General features: G+C 31.5%; 1 protein-coding gene across 7 annotated transcripts in view; it reads right to left on the reverse strand.

Annotated features, from left to right (window-relative positions):
* LOC126881522 (uncharacterized) overlaps positions 1-22077 on the reverse strand; it is a 247238-nt gene that overhangs the window by 22543 nt on the left and 202618 nt on the right. For all 7 annotated transcript variants that reach the window (XM_050645829.1, XM_050645831.1, XM_050645832.1 and 4 more), the window contains one exon: positions 15206-15363. In XM_050645829.1, coding sequence (XP_050501786.1) covers positions 15206-15353 — 148 coding nt within the window. In that variant the 5' untranslated portion in view covers positions 15354-15363. The remainder of the gene's footprint in view (positions 1-15205; positions 15364-22077) is intronic.

Consider the following 22077-nt stretch of genomic DNA (forward strand, 5'->3'; position numbering starts at 1 on the left):
GATGGCTTTTATTTTCATCGATACTGGTTCGAATTTCATTATCTTAATTTAATCGCCCCATTTTCAACCCTATCTACAGTTGCGTCATTATGCATCTGAAACAAGGTCTAACATAGCGTGTATTTCAGTACCGTATAGTGGCTAAGCACATTTTTACAGTTCGGTCTTTTTATATCATCTTTACATAGTATTTTAGAAGTTAATTGCGCAATAAACAGAAACTGACAAAATTTGCAGTTACGTCATTTTTCTTCCGTACCGGACTGAATATCTGCTTGCTATTACTTTTATTATTATAATTTATCCTAGGTGGCACAGCAGTCGGTCCCCCTCTACTTAACTTATTCTTACCGTTGTGCTACCTATTTGGCCACGTGTAGCGTGTAGTCGTATTAAAAATTGTGTGAAGTATTTTGAGTTTTATAGATAATACTATTGAGAGTCTTGTGGGTAAAATTTATATTTTTGTGATTAGATAGGCATTTTGTAAGAGCGCATCATAAGTGATGGTTATTTTATTTGTAAGAAACTTCTGGGGAAAATTATTTTCCAGTGGGAAAGTCGAACCATCTTTACTCACTGCTGTCGGCGAACGTTTTTTCCTGGAAACCCTGAGAAACAAACGATTCGCTAAAACAGTGACAAAAAATGCATTTAACCTCTTCTCGCTTCCTCCAACACCAGATGCAGCCCGTTTCCACAGACTCCGAGTGTATCACCAGATTCAGTCATGGCATGGCTCGGTAAATATTGTGATCCAGAAAATTGGGACTGGAAAAAGCATGGAAAATTTTGGATACCAATCCAACCTTCTAAGCCTCCAGTACCCCCGAGCTTATGAAATTCATCTTTAGCAGATGCAATGGAAACTGGAAGTGCATGTGGTTGCCGAAAAGCAGACCTGAAATGTTCAGCAGTGTGCCTCTGTTGTGCCGATGGAAGTTGCAGCAACATCGTGGGCATATCAACATTAATTATTAAAGAAAATGAATTGGTAGATGAATTACCGACAATGACGCCAACTCTAACTCTCATTTTACCACAAAAATTCATTTTGAACACTGATTCAGATCTTGACTCACAGCCTGGACCATGGAAAAAAAATAAAAAAAAATAACTATGATAGATCTTTTTCAACATATAATAATAAATAGTTTTGTCTTGAAATTGTTCGTGGATTAGGCCTATTGGGGATAATGCACAAAAAACGCGCATCCAGACTCTACCTCATAGATGGCCGGAAAACTGGTCAAAAATAGCTTAATAATAGCATAGGAATGTTAAAATCATAATAAATAAATATATTATAGATAGAAAAGTAAGCCCAAGGTTTTGATTTTGTTGTATTCCTATGATTATTTCATTCATAGGAGATTCTGACCAATAGAAAGCTACATAAATCTAAATTAAATCGATAATTTTTGATTATTTCATTCATAGGAGATTCTGACCAATAGAAAGCTACAGAAATCTAAATTAAGCTGATAATTTTTGATAATTGCCCGTCGTCAAGCATATTACGTCAGATGCCCTTCGTTGCTACGAAAAAATACATTCAGTGACATTAATGACAATTAATGTTTTAAAACTTGTAAAAGTGATGACTTTCAACCGTCAAATATTTATAAAAACTGTGTGTTTAATTGTACTAATTTGTACTTACATAAATAAATTACAATAAAATTTTGGTTTTGAACAGTTTTATTCATGAAATAATCGCAACAAATTGCACTCGAACTCTAAAATTCATATAGAATTTTTGCCCTCGTGATACTTTGACAAAATTTCACTCGCCTACGGCTCGTGAAATTAAAACTGTCAAAGTGTCACTCGTGAAAAATTCAATAATTTTAGAGCTCTTGTGCAATTACTACTGATTATTTCATTCATAGGAGATTCTGAACAATAGAAAGCTACAGAAATCTAAATTAAATTGATAGTTTTTGATAATTTCCCGCCTTCAAGTATATTACTTCAGATGCCCTTCGTTGCTACGAAAAAATACATTCAGTGACATTAATGACAATTAATGTTTTAAAACTTATAAAAGTGATGACTTTCAACCGTCAAATATTTATAACAACTCTTTGTTTAATTGTACTAATTTGTACTTACATAAATAAATTACAATAAAATTTTGGTTTTGAACAGTTTTATTCATGAAATAATCGCAACAAATTGCACTCGAACTCTAAAATTCATATAGAATTTTAGAGCTCTTGTGCAATTACTACTGATTATTTCATTCATAGGAGATTCTGACCAATAGAAAGCTACAGAAATCTAAATTAAATTGATAGTTTTTGATAATTTCCCGTCGTCAAGTATATTACGTCAGATGCCCTTCGTTGCTACGAAAAAATACATTCAGTGACATTATTGACAATTAATGTTTTAAAAATGATAAAAGTGATGACTTTCAACCGTCAAATCAATATTTATAACAACTGTTTGTTTAATTGTACTAATTTGTACTTACATAAATAAATTAGAATAAAATTTTGGTTTTGAATAGTTTTATTCATGAAATAATCGCAACAAATTGCACTCGATCTCTAAAATTAATATATAATTTTAGAGCTCTTGTGCAATTACTACTGAGAATTCGAGAATCTGGTCAAGTTTGGAGCGCTGTAAAACCTAGATAAATAAATATAATTAAACAACTTTATAGTGGAAATTATTAGTTGAAAAGTCCTCTATAAAATCGATATATTATTTTATTGTAAAATGAACGGAAAAAAGTTATAACCTCCAAAAGGAAACTTCTTACAAAATTTTCTCTTATTTTTGTTTATAACTTTGTTGTTGGTCACTTGACGATAAAAAGTAATAGATATAAAATTGTAGAATATTTAATTTGCTACAGTTTATGGGTTATTAAACTTTCTGTATGGTTGCTAGTTTAGGAAAGCCCTTTGCACCCCTTTTTCCAAGATGGCGGCCGGGGGACAAGTGCTGCGACCCCAAAAACTTGAACTTAAGCTTCTACTGAACCCCCTACACATTAAAAAAATAAAATTGACTCGTCTAAGAAATGTAACCCTAAAGGTAACATTTTAATGGACTATTGATAAAAGCCCATACTTGAGAGTTGTATACAGTATGTTCCAACGAAAATTTGACCCCTCCCCCAGAAATTCAGAAACCAAGAGTTTCTTCACAATTTAAAAAACACGTCGATTTGTACTGAAAGGGAGGCGAATTTTCATGTAAAATTCATGCCCTCAAATGTAACCCCCTGCTGCCCCCCATCAAGCCCCACTTTTTTTTATTGGCAAATGTAGTCGAGTGGCACATCACTTGAAAGATATTTTTTTCTCTACACGACCCTCTATTTTTTTTTAATTTGCGGAATAACTTTAAAGATAATTTTGGATTAAACTAATTAATAATAAATTTATTATTATATTTAAACTAAATTATAATAAATTTATAATAAAAAAAAAATTAAATTTTTATTTTATTTTTACAATAAATTTTTTAAGTCCAAAATTATCTTCAAACTTATTAGGTAAATTAAGAAAAGTAGAGTGTCGTGTAGAGAGAAAAAATACCTTTCAAATGAGGTGCCACTCGACCACATTGCTATTTAAAAAAAGTGGGGCTTGATGCAGGGCAGTAAAGGGTTACATTTGAGGGTATGAATTTTACATGAAAATTTGTCCTCCTCCCTTTATAAATTGAGGTGTTTTTTAAATTTAGAAGAAGCTCTTGGTTTCTGAGTTTCTGGGAAGGGGGGGGGGGAGTCTAATTTTTGTTGGAGCAGACTGTATAAAGACGTTTGTGTGAGGACGTTTTGGATGGAATAAATTCATTTACTCGAGAATGGGTGATTGTTGAGATTAATCCTGAAACAGGTCGATTGTTATTTTTGAATTATGATTTTTGGCATGGATATCATACTAGTTATGTCATCAATTTGGGCGTGATGACATACAGGGTGAGTCATGAGGAACTGTACATACTCCTACCTCGTATAGAGGCCCCTATGGGGAATAACAAAAAAATGACTATTAAAAAGTGTCTGCTCCCATTGTTTAATAATATACAGGGCGAGTTTCGAATTTTGACAGAAATTTATATTCGTCATAATTTTTGAACGGTCAGATCGAGGTGTCTCTTATTTTGGTCAATCGTTACACTATTACCACCTAATCAACTGATTTATTCAAACTAGAAAAACATCAGATCCGGTTTTAAAAAATTAGTTCGTTTGGGTTTTAGAAAAAATTTCACCCTGTATACGCTTTTTGAAAACTCTAATATTAATTTGTCAAATTAGACAAATAGGCAATTAAAATGACATATTTATTTTTTTCCCCACACGATTACTTAATTTTTTATAAAAAAATCAAATTTGACTATGAATTAAAAATTTGGTAAAGTGAAACATAGATTTAAAAAAAAATAACTTTTATTACAAAAATTAATTTTTTTAAACAAATATTTGATTTATGTTACCACCCTATCAATTGATTTATTCAAACCAGAAACAAAATCAGGTCCGGCTTTAAAAATTTAGTTCGTTTGGGTCTTAAAAAAATTTCACCCTGTATACGCTTTTTGAAAACTCTAATATGAATTTTACAAATTAGACATATAGGCAATTAAAATGGCATATTTATTTTTTCCCCACACGAATACTTAATTTTTTATTAAATAATCACCTTTGTCAAAATCGAAATTTTAGCGTAAAAATAAAAAAAAATTAAACAATGTTTTTCTTAAAATCAAAAGTTTCACCATTTTTTTTTCTGTAACACGTCTAGATCTAAAATTCCCCATAACACTTCTCTTTGGACTCTATAGTTTAACATAGACGTGATCAAATAGATAAATTTTAAATTTTTTCACTTAATTTTTGCGATTTAACTTTGCAATTCACGAATCTGCACCTTTTATTTTTAAAAATTCATAACTTTTACGAGAAGAAGACTGAAAGTCTAAAACAATTGTCATAGTCTTCACAATGGTAAGAGATATGTGCTGTAAAAATTTCAGAACAAAAAATTTAAAATGGATCGTTGTAGCCAGTTAAACCCTGATTTCATCTTTTTTTTTTCATTTTTAGGTTAAAATTCCCATTTTGACAAATTTGATTTTTTAATAAAAAATTAAGTAATCGTGTGGGGAAAAAATAAATATGCCATTTTAATTGCCTATTTGTCTAATTTGTAAAATTCATATTAGAGTTTTCAAAAAGCGTATACAGGGTGAAATTTTTTCTAAGACCAAAACGAAATAATTTTTTAAATCCGGGCCTGATTTTTTTCTAGTTTAAATAAATCAGTTTATTGGGTGGTAACATAAATTAAATATTTGCTCAAAAAAAATTAATTTTTGTAATAAAAGTAAATTTTTTTTAAATCTATGGTTCACTATACCAAACTTTTAATTATTATTCATAGTAAAATTTGATTTTTTTATAAAAAATTAAGTAATTATGTCGGAAAAAAAAATAAATATGCCATTTAATTGCCTGTTTGTCTAATTTGTAAAATTCATATTAGAGTTTTCAAAAAGCGTGTACAGGGTGAAATTTTTTCTAAGACCCAAACGAACTAATTTTTAAAACCGGACTTGATTTTTTTCTAGTTTGAATAAATCAGTTGATTAGGTGGTAATAGTGTAACGATTGACCAAAATAAGAGACACATCGATCTGACCGTTCAAAAATTATGACGAATATAATTTTCTGTCAAAATGCGAAACTCGCCCTGTATATTATTAAACAAGGGGAGCAGACACTTTTTAATGGTCATTTGTTATTCCCCATAGGAGCCTCTATACGAGGTAGGAGTATGTACAGTTCCTCATGACTCACTCTGTATAATCAATGATTTTTTTAAATGAGAATAGGAACCGTGTGCTAGCTCATATGAAAGCGTATTCAATTCTATAGTCATGAATATAAACATTAACATAATTATTTATACAGGGTGCACAAAAAAATTTTTGATTAAATTAATTGACACAATAAGAAGAATGTAAGCAATTTATTTGATTTAAAATACATTTTCTGCTTTTAGAAAACAGGTTAAAATGCTTATTTCGCAAATAAACATTGCTTTTTGCTTAAATTCAATGTTAAAACTTCTAAGAGAGAGGTGGGTGGCAACTTTAACATTGAATTTAACCAAAAAACAATATTTATTTGTCAAATAAATTTCTTTCTGTTTTATGACAGCACTAAAATATATTTTGAATTATGTAAATGAATTATGTACATTATTCTTTTTGTCTCAATTAATTTATTTAAATTTTTTTTGAACAGCCTGTATAAATAATAATTTATATTTTTGTTATGTAATAAATGTTAACGTTTATATATATATTTTTTATATAACCCCTAATGGATTCTGCAATCTGCCGGAAGGGCAATAAGCGTTTGCTTTGACAAATGTTAGATTGACATGTAGAGTATCACTCCAGTGAGTGATCTCCTTTAAAGAAGAATTTAAGTTTAGTGTTTTTTTGACAATGGGAGTACCTATTGGTGTCTTATATGTCCTTATAAGCTAAAACTTATCTGAGTCCTGTAGACAGGTCGGCACGCAGAAGGCGTCCAAGTCTACGCACTTCGTTGACATCGGGCACGTTTAGGCGGTTGACCAACACGTTAGGGTGCACTGACACTCTTTCAATGTAACGAACACAGAACTGGTAGATCACTTTCTTGATGAATTCCAACTTAACTTCGTGTAGAATGACCCTGTCGGGGATGTAGAAAGGTGCATCGACCATGGTTCGCAGCACTTTGTTTTGGAATCTTTGAAGCATGTCAATGTTGGAATTAACAGGTTTGAGAATGGCCTTATACAACAGTATTTTGTTTTCCAATGATAATTTAGATTTGCGTCCAATCAGCCAATACATTTTGCTAAATTTAAGGCCTAGCTGTTTTCTTTTGGTGAATATATGTTTCTTCCAAGTCATCCGTCGGTCCAAATGCATGCCAAGATATTTAGCATCGTCAGCTTGTGGGAGGTAGCAGTCGTTGATTTTTACTGGTGGACATGTTTCTCTGCGTGAAGTGAATGTCACTTGTGTAGATTTCGTTTCATTAACTCTGATACGCCATCTTTTTAGCCACTTTTGAATTTTATCACGGTTTGTCTGAAGGGTCTTTGAGGCTGAGACCGGATTGGTGTGGGATGCCAAGACCGCCGTGTCATCAGCGAATGTTGTTACAGTGGTGGTTCTTGTTCTTGGCAGATCAGCTGTATAAAGGAGAAACAATATAGGTCCCAAGACGCTACCTTGAGGAACGCCTGAATATATTGGATGTAATGCAGTAAGTTCACTCCCTTGTTTCACGAAGAAATGTCTGTCTGATAGGTAGGATTTTAGTAGTAGATAGTGGGAATAGGGTAAGAGTTCTTTCAGTTTAAATTGTAAGCCGCTATGCCACACTTTGTCATGTGCCTGTGATATATCCAAGAAGGCTGCTGAGCAATATCTTTTACCGTTCAGATCCCTGTAGATTTGGTTAGCTAATCTGTGCACCTGCTCAATTGTTCCGTGCTTTTTTCGAAATCCAAACTGGTGATCTGGAATCAGTTTTTTAATTTATTATTATTTTCAGCCTACTGACGTAGAGCTTTTCGAAAACTTTGGATAACATTGGGAGCAGGCTTATTGGCCTATATGAGGAGATGGCTCCTGGTGTTTTTCCGGGCTTAGGGATCATGATGATTTGTGCAACCTTCCAGGTGCAGGGGAAGTAACTCGTCCGTAACATTGCGTTGAATATGAAAGTTATGAGTTTGTAACATTTTTCAGGTAACTCTTGTAGGTTTTTTCCATAAATTAGATCGAATCCGGGTGCTTTTTTTATGTTGATTTCATGCTTTACAATGTGTTTGACTTCTTTTACAGTAAATTTATGTAGAGGTAAGTCCATTTGAAATAGGGCATCTAGGTAGTCCATTATTTCTTTTTCTTCTGCGGTAGATACCTCGAAAGGAAATGGTTTAAATACATTTTTTAGGTGTTCCGCTAAGACTTCAGCTTTTTCTTTATTGCTTCTGGCACATGTATTATTGAAGTTCTTGATTGGTGGATTTGGAAATTGTTGCGTTTTGAGTTTTCTTGTTGCTTTCCATAATGAGTATTCCATTGCTTCTGTAGGTGTAAGACTTTCCAGTTAGTCTTGAGTGCCTCGGTTTAGGTCTTCTTGAATTAGTTTCTTCTTGTTTTCACCAATCCTTGCCTGTTGCCATTGTTTCCGTAATTGTCTTTTGACAGCAATATTTTCTTTAATTGTGGGGGATGTTTCCCTTTTGCCTAGAGGTGTTTCATAGTCTGTAGTGGCTAATTTATATTCTTTGTTAGGTTTTTGACTGCTGTTTCGATGTCTAGTTCAGTTTTTAACGATAAGTCTAGGGAAATTAAATCATCTAGTTTGTCCCGGAACATGTTCCAGTTCGTCCTACTGTTGTACAGAGAAGGTTGTTTTTCTTTATTTGTAATCTGAGAGTTAACCTTTATTATTACTAAAGAGTGATCGGATGATAAATCAAAACAAGATTCTGCTTTACATTTCTTAGTATCAATACCTTTCGTGATACAAAAGTATATGGCGTCTGGAATTTTATTATTATCTGACGGCCAATATGTTGGATCGCCTGTAGATATTTGTTGTAGATTGTTAGCCTTCATTGCTTTGACTAATTCTCTTCCTTTTGTAGTTGTAATTCGTGAGCCCCAAGTGACACGCTTAGCATTAGAGTCACCTCCTACAAAGAACCTGCTTCCAAGTGTATTGAAAAAACCTTCAAAATGTATCAGTTTGTTATTATGTTTGGGTGGGCAGTATAATATGGCAGACATTGTTATAATATGACCGTGCTCATCCTCGATTGTAACACTAGTAGCTTGTAGGTAATTTTTGTCGAATTTCTCTCTTTCGTAATGTTTGATGTTTTCTTTTATGATTATAGCAGTACCTCCAAAAGATTTGTTATCTGGATGTTTTGTGAGGTATAGTTTGTATTTCGGAATACAAAGATAATATTTATCTGTAAAATGTGATTCAAAAATCATCACTATGTCGATATCTTGCTCAATGAGGAAGGTTATTATTTCTACTGTCTATTCGGACAGCCTGTATAAATAATAATTATGTTAACGTTTATATTAATGAATAGAGAATTAAATAACCTTTCAAATGGGCAATGCATAACATCTACTCTCATTTAAAGAAATCATTGATTACGTCATAAGGCCCAGATGGATGACGTAACTAGTAAAATATATGCTAAAAAATCATAATTTAAAAATAAAAATCGACCTATTTCGGTATTTTTCTTCAAAATTACACATTCTCAAAAAAATGCATTTATTCCAACCAAAACGTCCTCACATCTATGTACACTGATTGAAGCCCCTTTGTATGTTTCAATACTGAAGAATTTTTTGTGAATTATTAGTACATAATATTATAAAAGAGTTTACTTAATGCTGCCCAAGCTGGTCTTCTCGTTGTGTTTATTTTCTCAGTCTGATCCAAGGAAGCGATAGAGTTTTAACCAAAAATATAGTTTTTAAAAATGTTTTGAATAAATCAATGATTTAAAGTAATTCTTATTTTCATGTTTATTTCATTCTTGCATATGGTTTCCATTTCACAAAATATGCTATATCCAAAGTACAACGAACTCGCTTCTGTGAGTGGGTTTACTCCCGTGAATGGGCTTACTTCCGTGAATGGGTTTACTCCCGTAAATGTGTATAAACGGATTTACTTCCGTGAATGTGTTTGCTTTCGCGATACGATAAAAGAGGAGGGAGTTAGGAAAAAATAGAGGGAGAGACGATAAAATAGAAGGCAGTCAGGAAAAATTAGAAAGAGATACAATAAAAAAGGAGCGAGTCGAAGAAAATTACAGAGAGTCAGGAAAGATTAGACGGAGTCACAAAAAATAGAGGTGATCAGGAAAAATTATAGTCAGGAAAAGGCAGAGGAAGCCAGAAAAAATTAGAGCGATTTAGGAAAAATTAGAGAGAGAGGCAGGGGAAAATTAGAGAAAGTCAGGAAAAATTAGAAGGAGTAAGAAAAAATTGGAGAGAGTAAAAACATTGAAGGGAGATACGATAAAATAAGAGAAAGTCAACAAAAATTGAGTGGAGTGACTGCAGATGGCAATTAATTGGATCCCCGTCTCATGGCATTTCGATGAGAGCACACAAACGGCCCAAATATATAAATGACCGTTGTTTGGTAATAGCTAATATTGACGCTATGAAGAAAATAACATTATTATAACATATTAGGTATATCAATAAAAATCAGAAACACACTCAGACAATTTTAAATGACGGAACTTTATTAAATCTACTTGTATACCGTCTTTTTCTTTTGTAGCTCTATCCCAGAATCTTTTTACATATACTTTTTCATGTGGCACCTTCTATTCCTGATTCATTTAAAATACTATTTTTTTAACTTTTGAAAGATTCTTTAGCGCTCCTGTTTCAATATATATACTGTTTTTTGTCACTTTTAAAAATATACTGAGATTAATAAACAATATTAATAGCAACTTTTTTACAGTGCACTGGAATAAGTGTTACCCCCCATAGTAACTTATTTATTTTTAGCACATAAGCAAAACGCTCGAACAGGACGATTTTTTAAAATAGCCATACTATATCATAGAATGTTTCGAAGTTTACATGATCCTTCTTCAAGTGAAAGGTATAATTTTAATTTTTTTAAATGGGAAAGTACATGTGATCCCTTTTGTAAAAGCTTTTGAAATACTGATTACAAAAACGTACAATACTTTAATCCTTTTTGAGAGCGCAGACGCAAAATTTCGCAAACTAAAAGATTACAGTACTATCGTTGAAAGTCCCTATGAACTTCTATAATGTAATAAGTTACAAGGGTGAAAACAGAAAAAAATGAGTGTAATTTTTAAAAGTATTATACATTTTTGTAATTAGTGTTTTACTAAAAAAAAATCAAAGTTATGCCTGTCACTTGAAGAGGGATTGCGTAAAGTTCGAAACATTGATGCTATAATATACTATGATTATTTTAAAAATCGACCATCGACCTCTCCGAGCCTTTTACTTATGTGCTAAAAATAAATAAGTTAATAGGGAGAGGTACCTAACACTTATTCCAGCGCACTGTATAAAGTGTTGACATGAATATAGGTTAATAAATTTTGTAAACATTTAATAACCAAAATCCACAAGGAAAAAGTTTTCCTGTAGTTGGATATATACCATGTAATATAAAAAACAGTATAATCCTTTTTAAAAGCTATATATTTAAAATCCCTAAAAAGGGCTACATTACAATCACATAACTAGTTTTAGATTCGTTTACCAATCATCATACCATTGTGATCTCTTTTTTAAACTTACACAAATTCCAACAGCTACCAATAAGTTAAATAAATTTGATAACTTTAAATCAACACAAAATTGCTTTTTTAAATCTTAGGTCTCTTGACAACAAGATTTGATTACTGACTTTAGTTCTCGAATACAAACATTTGTGTAATGTGGTTTCCCTAACCACCTCCACTGGCAATATACGTGAATACATTTTTAACTACAACATCTAGTTTACTGAATTTTAAATGATTATTTTTCACAATGGTGTCAGTGTTGTTACATCATTTCTAATTTTAACTAGCTATACACCATAGTCTTTTAATATGACAGGTTAATTTTTCAACTTTCTGTGGAACTGTCATTTCTGTCATGTCATCGTTCGGAAGTCTCTATCCATTTTATTGTCACTTGCTGTCATACTTTCACCATGTGAACAAGTCAAACCACAGCTCAGATGTTACCTGGGGCATATTAGTAAAATACTTTAAACATCCATGCTTAAGTTAGCATTTTCAACCAATGTTTCCTTGACGGATTATTTGTACAGGGCTTTGACCCACATATTTTTGTAAAATTATATCTTGGTGGTTAGCATGTAAATTTCACGTGAGTATAACCTACAACTTTTCTTAACCGTAGTCAAAATTTCAAAATTTTTTCATTATTTTACCAGGTTATATTCATTTTAGGTAAGCACTGATGATGATTGGTAAACCAATAGAAAACTAGTTATGTGATTGTGATGTAGCCCTTTTTAGGGATTTTAAATATATACCTTTTATAAAGGATTTTACTGTTTTTTTTTATTTAGAAACCAGTGTTATATTTATAGGTCTGGATCCCGCGTCTGAAAAAAAGTTGATTAATAGCAAGCTGAAAATTTGTTAATAGCTTAAGTGTGTCTAGTCGGACTAACTTTGATATATGGGAACACTGGAACAGGGGAAGTTTTAATTGTGGAACAGGTTAAAAATTTGGAACCGTCAGACCACGACAACGGCACATGTATTTTGTCCGACAGAACAGACTTAAACTCACCGAACAGAGATTAAACTCTCATGCAAAAATCAGACTGCTATTTATCACCAAATGGGCGTTTTATTGAGTGGATCATGTAGAATATGTCAAATGACAGGAATTATGACAGGTGATAAATAGCAGTCTGATTTTTGCATGAGAGTTTAATCTCTGTTCGGATAGTTTAAGTCTATTCTGTCGGACAAAATAAATGTGCCGTTTTCGTGGTCTGACCGTTCCAAATTTTTAACCTGTTCCACAATTAAAACTACCCTTGTTCCAGTGTTCCCATATATCAAAGTTTATCCGACTAGACACCCTTAAGCTATTAACAAATTTTCAGCTTGCAATTAATCAACTTTTTTTTCATAAGCGGGATCCAGACTTATTAGTATTGTTATTTAAAAAATAACATAGTCCAAGTAATGAAGCTTAAAATAGGACCAAACCTCGTAATTTTTACGGAATGGATCGATTTGCTTGAAAATTTGAGAATAAGTAGTGGATGGGTCTACCCCAAAATCCCGATAGCCAAAAGGGCCAAAATCCCGACAGCCACAATCCCGACGGCCAAAATCCCGACAGGCCAAAATCCCGACAGGTTTGATAAGTTTCTTTTTAACATATAATTACATGTATTTGTTGTTTTTTGTTTATGGCCATCTGTTTCTTATTTTTTGTTACTGAACAAAAGTATTTACCATTTAATATGATCTAATTTTCTAAATAAAATTTCTAACAAGGGTATATGAATTAAATTATTATTTTTGCCAATATACATATAGTCCAATAATATAATGTATAATCAAATCCTGAATTCAAGTTTACTTTCATATAATAGATATTATCATGTCACTTACAACCTTCCATTTCACTAAGTATAGCTTTTATATTATAAAATGAAGTGTTTAAATAATTTTTTCTTTTAAAATACATAATAATTTACATGTCGGGATTTTGGCCTGTCGGGATTCTGGCGTGTCGGTGTTTTGGCCGTCGGGATTTTGGCTGTCGGGATTTTGGGCGGCACCGGTAGTAGATAGTCCAAGGATCAAAATATATCATGCCGAAAAGCGCTTTTACCATGGGGGTGATTGCCACCCCATCTGGGGGGTGGAAATTTTTTATTATATTTTACTCGCAAAAGTTGGTAAAAACATTCATTCTTAGCAAAAAATGTTCTATACATTTTTTTGAAAAAAATTGATAGTTTTCGATTTATTCGCTATCGAAAGTGTTAGTTTTATATCGAAAAAATCAATGTTTTTAATAAGTTTTCTGCTAATAACTCCAAAAGTTTTCGTTCTATCAAAACCACTTTACTTAACAAAAATCTACCTTTTGAATAATAAACAAAACCATTTTTTTTAATTTTCTTTAAGACCAATAGTAATCGAGCTATACTTTATTATATTGGCTCTTCTTCGTCAAATGCTAAATATTGTAGATTCAAAGTAAAAAGACGGGAAAAGTGTGCATTTTCCGAGGACAACTTGTTCAAACTAATTAGAGTCCTTAAAAACATCTATCTCCAGAAATAAAAAAAGTCACTAGCTCAAAAATTAAGTGACTTAAAATGAAAAGAATGTGAGTTCCTATTTTTTTCAGCGAAAAAGTGATCGCATACAACCCCATAACCACCACCCTAATTAAAATTAGTCATTGACCTTATTTGGTCTGTTTTATTTAAGTATTATTAATAGGTTCTAGAAGTTTGACCGGCTTAGAATGATTAGTTTAAAAAAAATGGAGTTAAAAACGAATAACGAATTTTTGTAGTTTGGAAAAAATGGCCTTTTATTCACAATAGCAAGATTAGCATCAGAGATACGAAAAAATGTTTAATAAGAAATTGTAGCTTATTTAATTCCCAAGAACATGTTTTGCAAAAATTTTTTCTACGGCAAAAATTGAGTGAGCTATTGGCAATTAAAACTTGTAATATCATGCAAAACCACCTTTACCAACCCTTTCAAAGTCACCTCTTTTTGCGACTGAGGATTTTAAAAAGATTTAATAGATCTTGTAAAAACCTACAAAATTATTTTTTACCAAACTTTCTAAGCTAAAAAAATAAGAAAGTTACGATTAAAAAATCAATATATTTTTTTTGAAAAAAAAAGGAGAAATGCAATTGGAAGCATAATAATGTAAGTTAGCGGTGTGTTTAGTCATGGGCCTTATTCATTCTTATTTATTTATGTATTAATAATAGATCCTAGAAGTCTGACCGGGTTAGAATGATAAGATTTTAAAAAACTGGAGCTAAAACCGAAAAACGAATTTTTGTAGTTAGGTAAAAAATGCCATTTTCTTCAGAATATAAAGATTAGCATCAGAGATACGAAAAAATGTTTTAATATAAAATTGTAGGCTATTTAATCCCCAAGAATTTGGTTTGAAAAACATTTTTTGTACGGCAAAAATTGAGTGAATCGTAAATGAGTATATCGAAAAATATTGATTTTTTCTATACAAAACTAACACTTTCGGTAGCGAATTAAAACTGTTAATTTTATTAAAAAAATGTATAGAACATTTTTTGCTTAGAATGAATGTTTTTACCAACTTTTGCGGTCAAAATATAATAAAAAATTTCCACCCCGAGATGGGGTGGCAACCACCCCATGGCAAAAGCGCCTTTCGGAATCATATAGATTTTGATCCTTGGACTATCCACTACTTATTTTCAAATTTTCAAGCAAATCGATCCATTTTGTAAAAATTGTGAGGTGAAAAGCTTCGGTACCTGGCCGGTTTGTTCAACCAAATGATCATTTTATATGTTTCTACATTTAATAATTAAAAATATTGTGTGCGACAAAAGACTTACCTTCCACAAAAGCAATCTCTTCTGCAGCAAAAGGTGCTGCATAGTTAAGAATAGTATTATCGCAATAGAATACAGTTAGAATAAGACCAGAAACTATAAAAACGGTGAAACATATCTTTTTGTGCGGTATAGGGGACCTTTCTTGCATCTTCTTAAATCTGAAACAAGAATATGCAATCAAATAAAAATAAGTTTGTATTGAACATCAGATACATAGATAAATATATATTGTTTTATATATTTTTTTTCACGACAAACTAGTTTCTCCTAGGCTAAACTAGTTCGTTCTCTACGCTAGAGTATTAACTGGTATAACCTAAGACCTAGACTTATCTAGTTCGTCCTAAGCCCAGTAGGATAAGCCAGTTTAGGCTAGGCCAAACTAGTTGATCCTGATATAAATACGCACATCCCAGGATAAACTAGTACGCCATAGTATATACAGTCTAATACCTACACCTACAAAGCCAAAATAAATAGATAAACTAAATAAAATACTCTGTAATTGGACAAATAATCATTTTCATTAAAACTATAATGGGTCGTCGTTAAAACTACTGGGCAATTGGTAACACAAGCAATCATATTATAAGAAATAATAAGTGTTGTTTTATAAAAAAAATAATTATACCTTAACTATAAAAATTATTATTTTTTTCCATGTTTTTGGGGAGTACTAGTCAATCCCTAGTTATATACTAATATACAGGGTGTAACAAAAATACAGGTCATAAATTAAATCACATATTCTGGGACTAAAAATAGTTACTTAACTTACGTGAACCTAACTTACCTTAGTCCAAATGAGCATACAAAAAAAGTTATAGCCCTTTGAAGTTACAAGATAAAAATCGATTTTTTCCGATATATCGAAAACTATTAGAGATTTTTTAATGAAAATGGACACGTGGCATTCTTATGGCAGGAACATTTTAAAAATAAATTATAGTTAAATTTGTGCACCCCATAAAAATTTTATGGAGTTTTGTTCCCTTAAACCCCCGCAAACTTTTTTGTACGTTCCAATTAAATTTTTGTTGTAGTATCATTAGTTAAACACAATGTTTTTTAAACTTTTTTGCCTCTTAGTACTTTTTGGAAAAGCTAGTTTTTATCGAGATATTTTGAATATTTGTCAAATCCACCACATATTTTGTATACCGTTACGTACGATTGTAGAGACCTGGTAATACGAAATTTTTTTTATAAATTACAGTTTGAGGTATATTTTGAACCATATTAGAAAAGAAGCCACATCTCGATAAAAGATGCCTCATCGGAAACATACTAAGAGGCAAAAAAGTTTTAGAAACATCCTGTTTAACTAATGGTACCGCAATAATAGTTTAATTGGAACGTACACAAACATTTGGGGGGTTTAAAGGCACATAACCCCCATAAAATTTTTATGTAAACATATTAAAAAAGAAGCTGCAACTCGATTAAAACTGGTTTATAGAAAAAATATTAAGAGGCAAAAAAGTTTTAGAAATATAGTGTTTAACTAAGGGTGCCACAATAATAATTTAATTGGAACGTACAAAAAAGTTTGGGGGGGTTTAAGTGAACAAAACCCCCATACAATTTTTATGGGGTGCACAAATTTAACTATAATTTATTTTTAAAATGTTCCTGCGATAAGAATGCCACGTGCCCATTTTCATTAAAAAATCTTTAATAGTTCTCGATATATCGGAAAAAATCGATTTTTATAGTGTAACTTCAAAGGGCTGTAACTTTTTTTGTGTGCATACTTGTACTAAGGTAAGTTGGGTTCAATCGAACTATTTCTGGTCCCAGAATATGTGACTTAGTTTTTGACCTGTATTTTTGTTACACACTGTATACACAATACTAGTTGTGTTTATCAATAATAAAAAATGCCAAAAAGGAAATGTACGTACATAAGAATAATATTTAGCAACATTTTTAGTTTATTCTACATAAGCAGTTTATTGCTAAAGTGTTATCTCATTATGTTAAACGTACAAAATTCGAGACCGTCCTCCCTACAGGGTGTCTCAAACTTTGTGGCAGTCTTGGGAAAAGAAGAAGACGTTGTCAACACATATGGGATTAACAAAGGCTCCGTTGCTCAGAGTCGTAGAGATGTTAGTGTGGTTATATTATCTTATTAGCTAGGAAATAAAATGATAGATAATAGACAAAAAATAAGAAAAAAATAACTACTTATAGTCCCTCCCACCTTGACTTTACAGTATAGGGAGCATAGGCAATGTAGTCCTTATGGGAGTTTTAGCGCGGTGATGCCGATTTTATCAAGATGAATTTGTAGTCGAAAATTAGAGAGATTAAATTAACACTATTTTAGAAATATAATCTATAATTTTAGGATTCGTATGTGTTTAAGTTTATTTGATATACTAAACTTATTAAGCATATGAATCCTGAAATTGTAGATTGCCTTTCTAAAACAGTTTTAATTTAATCTCTCTAATGTTCGATTACAAATTCTTTTTAATAAAATCGGCATCACCGCGCTAAAAACTCTCATAAGAAGTGCATTGCCTACTATGTTCCCTATACTCTAAAGTCAAAGCCCAATAAATGACCGTTTTGGAGTGACATTTCCAGGGGCAACTCCAAATTGCATGAAAATTTGGATTTAGGTTATACTTACCCTCAACTTCAAAGTTGAATTTGTGCCGTTGGTTGCTTTTAGTTGAGGGGTGACATTTACCTCTTCAGGGGGGTAAAAAACGCGTGTTTAAAAGAAGGCCGGAAATGGATAAATTGACTTATTTTAAGCACCTTTTGTTCTATAAAGTTTTTTACGTAAGTCAATACTTTTCGAGTTACTCGCGATTTAAAATGTTGATTTTTCGACAAAAAAACTACGTTTTCAGACCGTTTTCCCAAATAACTCAAAGAGTAAATATTTTATCGAAAAAAATATTTTTAGCAAAAGTGTAGCTTATAAAAAAACGAAAAAAATGGTGTACCAGTAAAGTCTACAAATTGAGTAGAAGCAAAGTTGTAGCTCATGAAAAATACGTTCTTATTCGTCTAATTCCAAATCGAATAATTCAACGCGAAATCACCGAAGAAAGAAGCGTTTTTCGGGAAAACCTTATTAACATTTTAAAAGTATCGAAAAAAGCTTATTATTTGTTTTTTACAAAAGTTTACATCATCAAATATTAACGAGTTACACTGAATAAAAGTTGTCCCCTTTTTTTTTGGTAAAAAAATCGTGAAAACCTCCCTCTATTTAGCACCCAAAATGAAATTAATCGTTTGGCTTTACCATCTATTTTAACTTTATGTATATTGTTTATATAATCTGTAAGTTTGATTGGTTTGAAGTGCTTATTTTTGAAAACATTTGGTTTTATATTAAAAAAAAAATTCTAAAAATTTTTGAAAAATTTAATTTTTTCAAAATAACTTAAAAAGTATTAGTGAAAAGAAAAATCTTAAAGAGTAAGAAAATGTAGAACATGCTAGTTTCATTTTGTTTCTCCGTAAGACAAAAATTGGTTAAGATATGACTGTTCAAAATTTGCATACACTTGTGATTAGTGACCCATTGAAGCTTCCTCAATTATAACCCTTTCAAAAATAAACACTTTAAACGGGTGAGACTGACAGATCATATAAAAAATAGATAGGTAAGTAAATTGTTTGTAAAGCGGTAGCAATTAATTTCATTTGGGGAGCTAAACACGGCGAAATTTTCATGATTTTTTACAAAAAAAAAGAGGGCCAACTTTATTTTGAGCGTAACTCGCTTATTTTTAATGCTAAAACTTTTATTAACAATTAAAATAAAGATTTTAATAAACACTTAAAAAAGTTTAAATGGGGTTTTCCCGAAAAGTGCTTAATTTTTTGGTGATTTCACCTTGAAATATTCGATTTGGAATTAGACGAATAAGAACATATTTTTCATGAGCTACAACTTTGTTTTTATTTGATTGATAGACTTTACTGATACACCATTTTTTTGGGTTTTTTATAAGCTACACTTTTGTTAAGGATATTTTTTTCGATAAATATTTACTTTTTGAGTTATTTGCGAAAAACCGTCTAAAAACGTAGTTTTTTTGTCGAAAAATCAACATTTTCAATGGCAAATAACTCTAAAAGTATCTACTTACGTAAAAAACTCTATAGAACAAAAGTTGCTTAAAATCAGTCAATTTATCCATTTCCGGTCTTACCTTGAACTTATGTATTTTCACCACCGAGAAGGGGTGGCTGTCACCCTTCAAGTAAAAGCAACCAACGGCACAATTTCAACTTTGAAGTGGAGGGTAAGTAGAACCTAAATCCAAATTTTTATGCAATTCGGAGTTGCCCCAGAAAATTACACGGTATCGCCGAATTTCCCGTTCATTTACTGGGCTATCAAGGTGGGGTTGACTATAGAGCTCAACTAGGACATAATGGATGAGATAAGGTAAGTAAATGATAAATCTATACAAAGCTGAATGGGCGCCACCTTGATCTTTTATTTTTGAAAAGGAAGACAAAGAAAAACTCTTTAGATAAACACTTCATGTGAAATATAAGTAGGGCAGACCGGGGTTGGTTGTTACAGGGGCAGGTTGTTACAGACGCTTTTATTACTTACGAATAGTAGTTGACTCCATAACAAGTCTGAAGAATTTCGCGCATGTCTGTTACCTATAATATATCCAAACGACACAGCGCCAGTCCATCGTATAATCCCGTAGAGTGTGGTTATGTGTTTTCATGCCTCCGCATAAAATTTAATGTGCCGAAGTAAGTATTAATATCTTTGGTAATACATAATGATATTAAATATTCTTGTGACGTGTAAATTCATCAGTATATTATGTTTCTTTTTTATTATATAGTTGCTCAATAAATATAGTTTTCTTAAAGTTTTTCAGCATTTTTTACAAACCATGCTTTTGGGGTTAGTTGTAACAACCAGTCCCATAACGGGGTTGGTTGTTACGTTTGTCGTCAGCATATATTTTACACTTTTTGTCTAACTCAATAGTGTTTTATTTCAGTTCGTTAATAAGTAAAAGAAGCGTTAAACTTTTGTTTGATTTATTTAAAATACATTTCTTAAAAATAGTTTTTGTTATACAGGGTGTCCCAAAAAGATTGGTCATAAATTATACCAAACATTTTGAGGTCAAAAATAGTTCGATTGAACCTAACTTACCTTAGTACAAATTTGCTCATAAAAAAAGTTACAGCCCTTTGAAGTTACAAAATGAAAATCGATTTTTTTCAATATATCGAAAACTATTAGATATTTTTTATTGAAAATGGGCATGTATCATTTTTATAGTAGGATAATCTTAAAACAAAATTATAATGAAGTAGGTCCACCCCATAAAAAATTTATGGGGATTTTGTTCCCTTAAAATTTATGGGGATTTTTGTACCATTAGTTAAACACAACGTTTTTAAAACTTTTTTGATTCTTAGTATTTTTTCGATAAGCAATTTTTTATCGAGATGCGGCTTCTTTTTCAATATATTTACGTAAAAATTTTATGGGGTTTTGTTCCTTTAAACCCCCCAAATGTTTGTGTACGTCCCAATTAAACTATTATTGTGGTACCATTAGTTAAACACAGTGTTTTTAAAACTTTTGCCTCTTAGTCTTTTTTTCATAAGTCACCTTTTATTGAGATATAACTTCTTTTTCAAAATATACCTAAAAATGTAAATTATAAATAAATTTTCAGATTATAACAGGTCTCTATAATCGTACTTAACCATATACAAATATGTAGTGGATTCGACAAATATTCAAAATATCTCGATAAACACTGGCTTATCGAAAAAGTACTAAGAGGCAAAAAAGTTTTAGAAACATTGTGTTTAACTAATGGTGCCACAATAATAATTTAATTGGAACGTACACAAAAGTTTGGGGGGATTTAAAGGAACAAAACCTTCATAAAATTTTTGTGGGGTGCACAAATTTCACTTTAATTTTTTTTAAGATGTTGCTGCCATAAAAATGCCACATGTCCATTTTCAAGAAAAAATCTTTGAGAGTTTTCGATATATGAAAAAAAAAACCGATTTTCATTTTGTAACTTTAAAGGGCTGTAACTTTTTTTGTGTGCACTATTGGATATAGGTAAGTGAGGTTCAATCGACCTATTTTTGACCCCAGAATCTGTGGTATTTATGACCAATCTTTTCGGGACACTCTGTATTATTCTTTTAGTCAAATATGTAACAACCAACCCCGGTCTCCCCTAGAGACAAAGCATTATCACAAAATAAATATAAATTATATAAAGATAGATATAATAGTATATTATGCAACGAGCATTTAATGATGGTCATTATGAAGCCAGTATGAGGGTTACGAGAATTTTCAGATATGTAATTATTCTAATTATCAACAAGATAATCACAAAACTGGGTGACCCTTTCATCGACTGGTTTAATTTCTGCCAAATCTATAGCAAAAAAAACATCTTCAGGATGTAAGAATGAAAGACCAAAAATATAAATAAGAAAATGCGCAATTTCGGTTGAGTAAACACCTTTTTTCTGGTATTCTGGGGCTAATCACAGTGCTTGAACCTTTCTATACCATGCCTGACCCCAATGAAAACGACATCCATGAATATCTGCTTCAGGAAATGCCATACGAATACCATTATTAATGGAAATTTCAATGTCTAAAGTTATTACTTTAGGGGATACATTTTTTAAAACAAAAGACAAGAGGAATATAATGTCCATTTTTCAAGCCATGTATACTAAACAATTGAGTGAAAAAACGAGGACAGTATTCAAATGTTCCGTCAACATACCAATTGGAAACAGTCGAAAGAAAACGAAGATTTGAAAAACATGTTAATATAAAAATATGATTATCTTTGTCATTTTTAATTACATAT

The sequence above is a fragment of the Diabrotica virgifera genome, chromosome 3, assembly GCF_917563875.1.
Source record: "Diabrotica virgifera virgifera chromosome 3, PGI_DIABVI_V3a".
Classification (NCBI taxonomy): Eukaryota; Metazoa; Arthropoda; class Insecta; order Coleoptera; family Chrysomelidae; genus Diabrotica; species Diabrotica virgifera.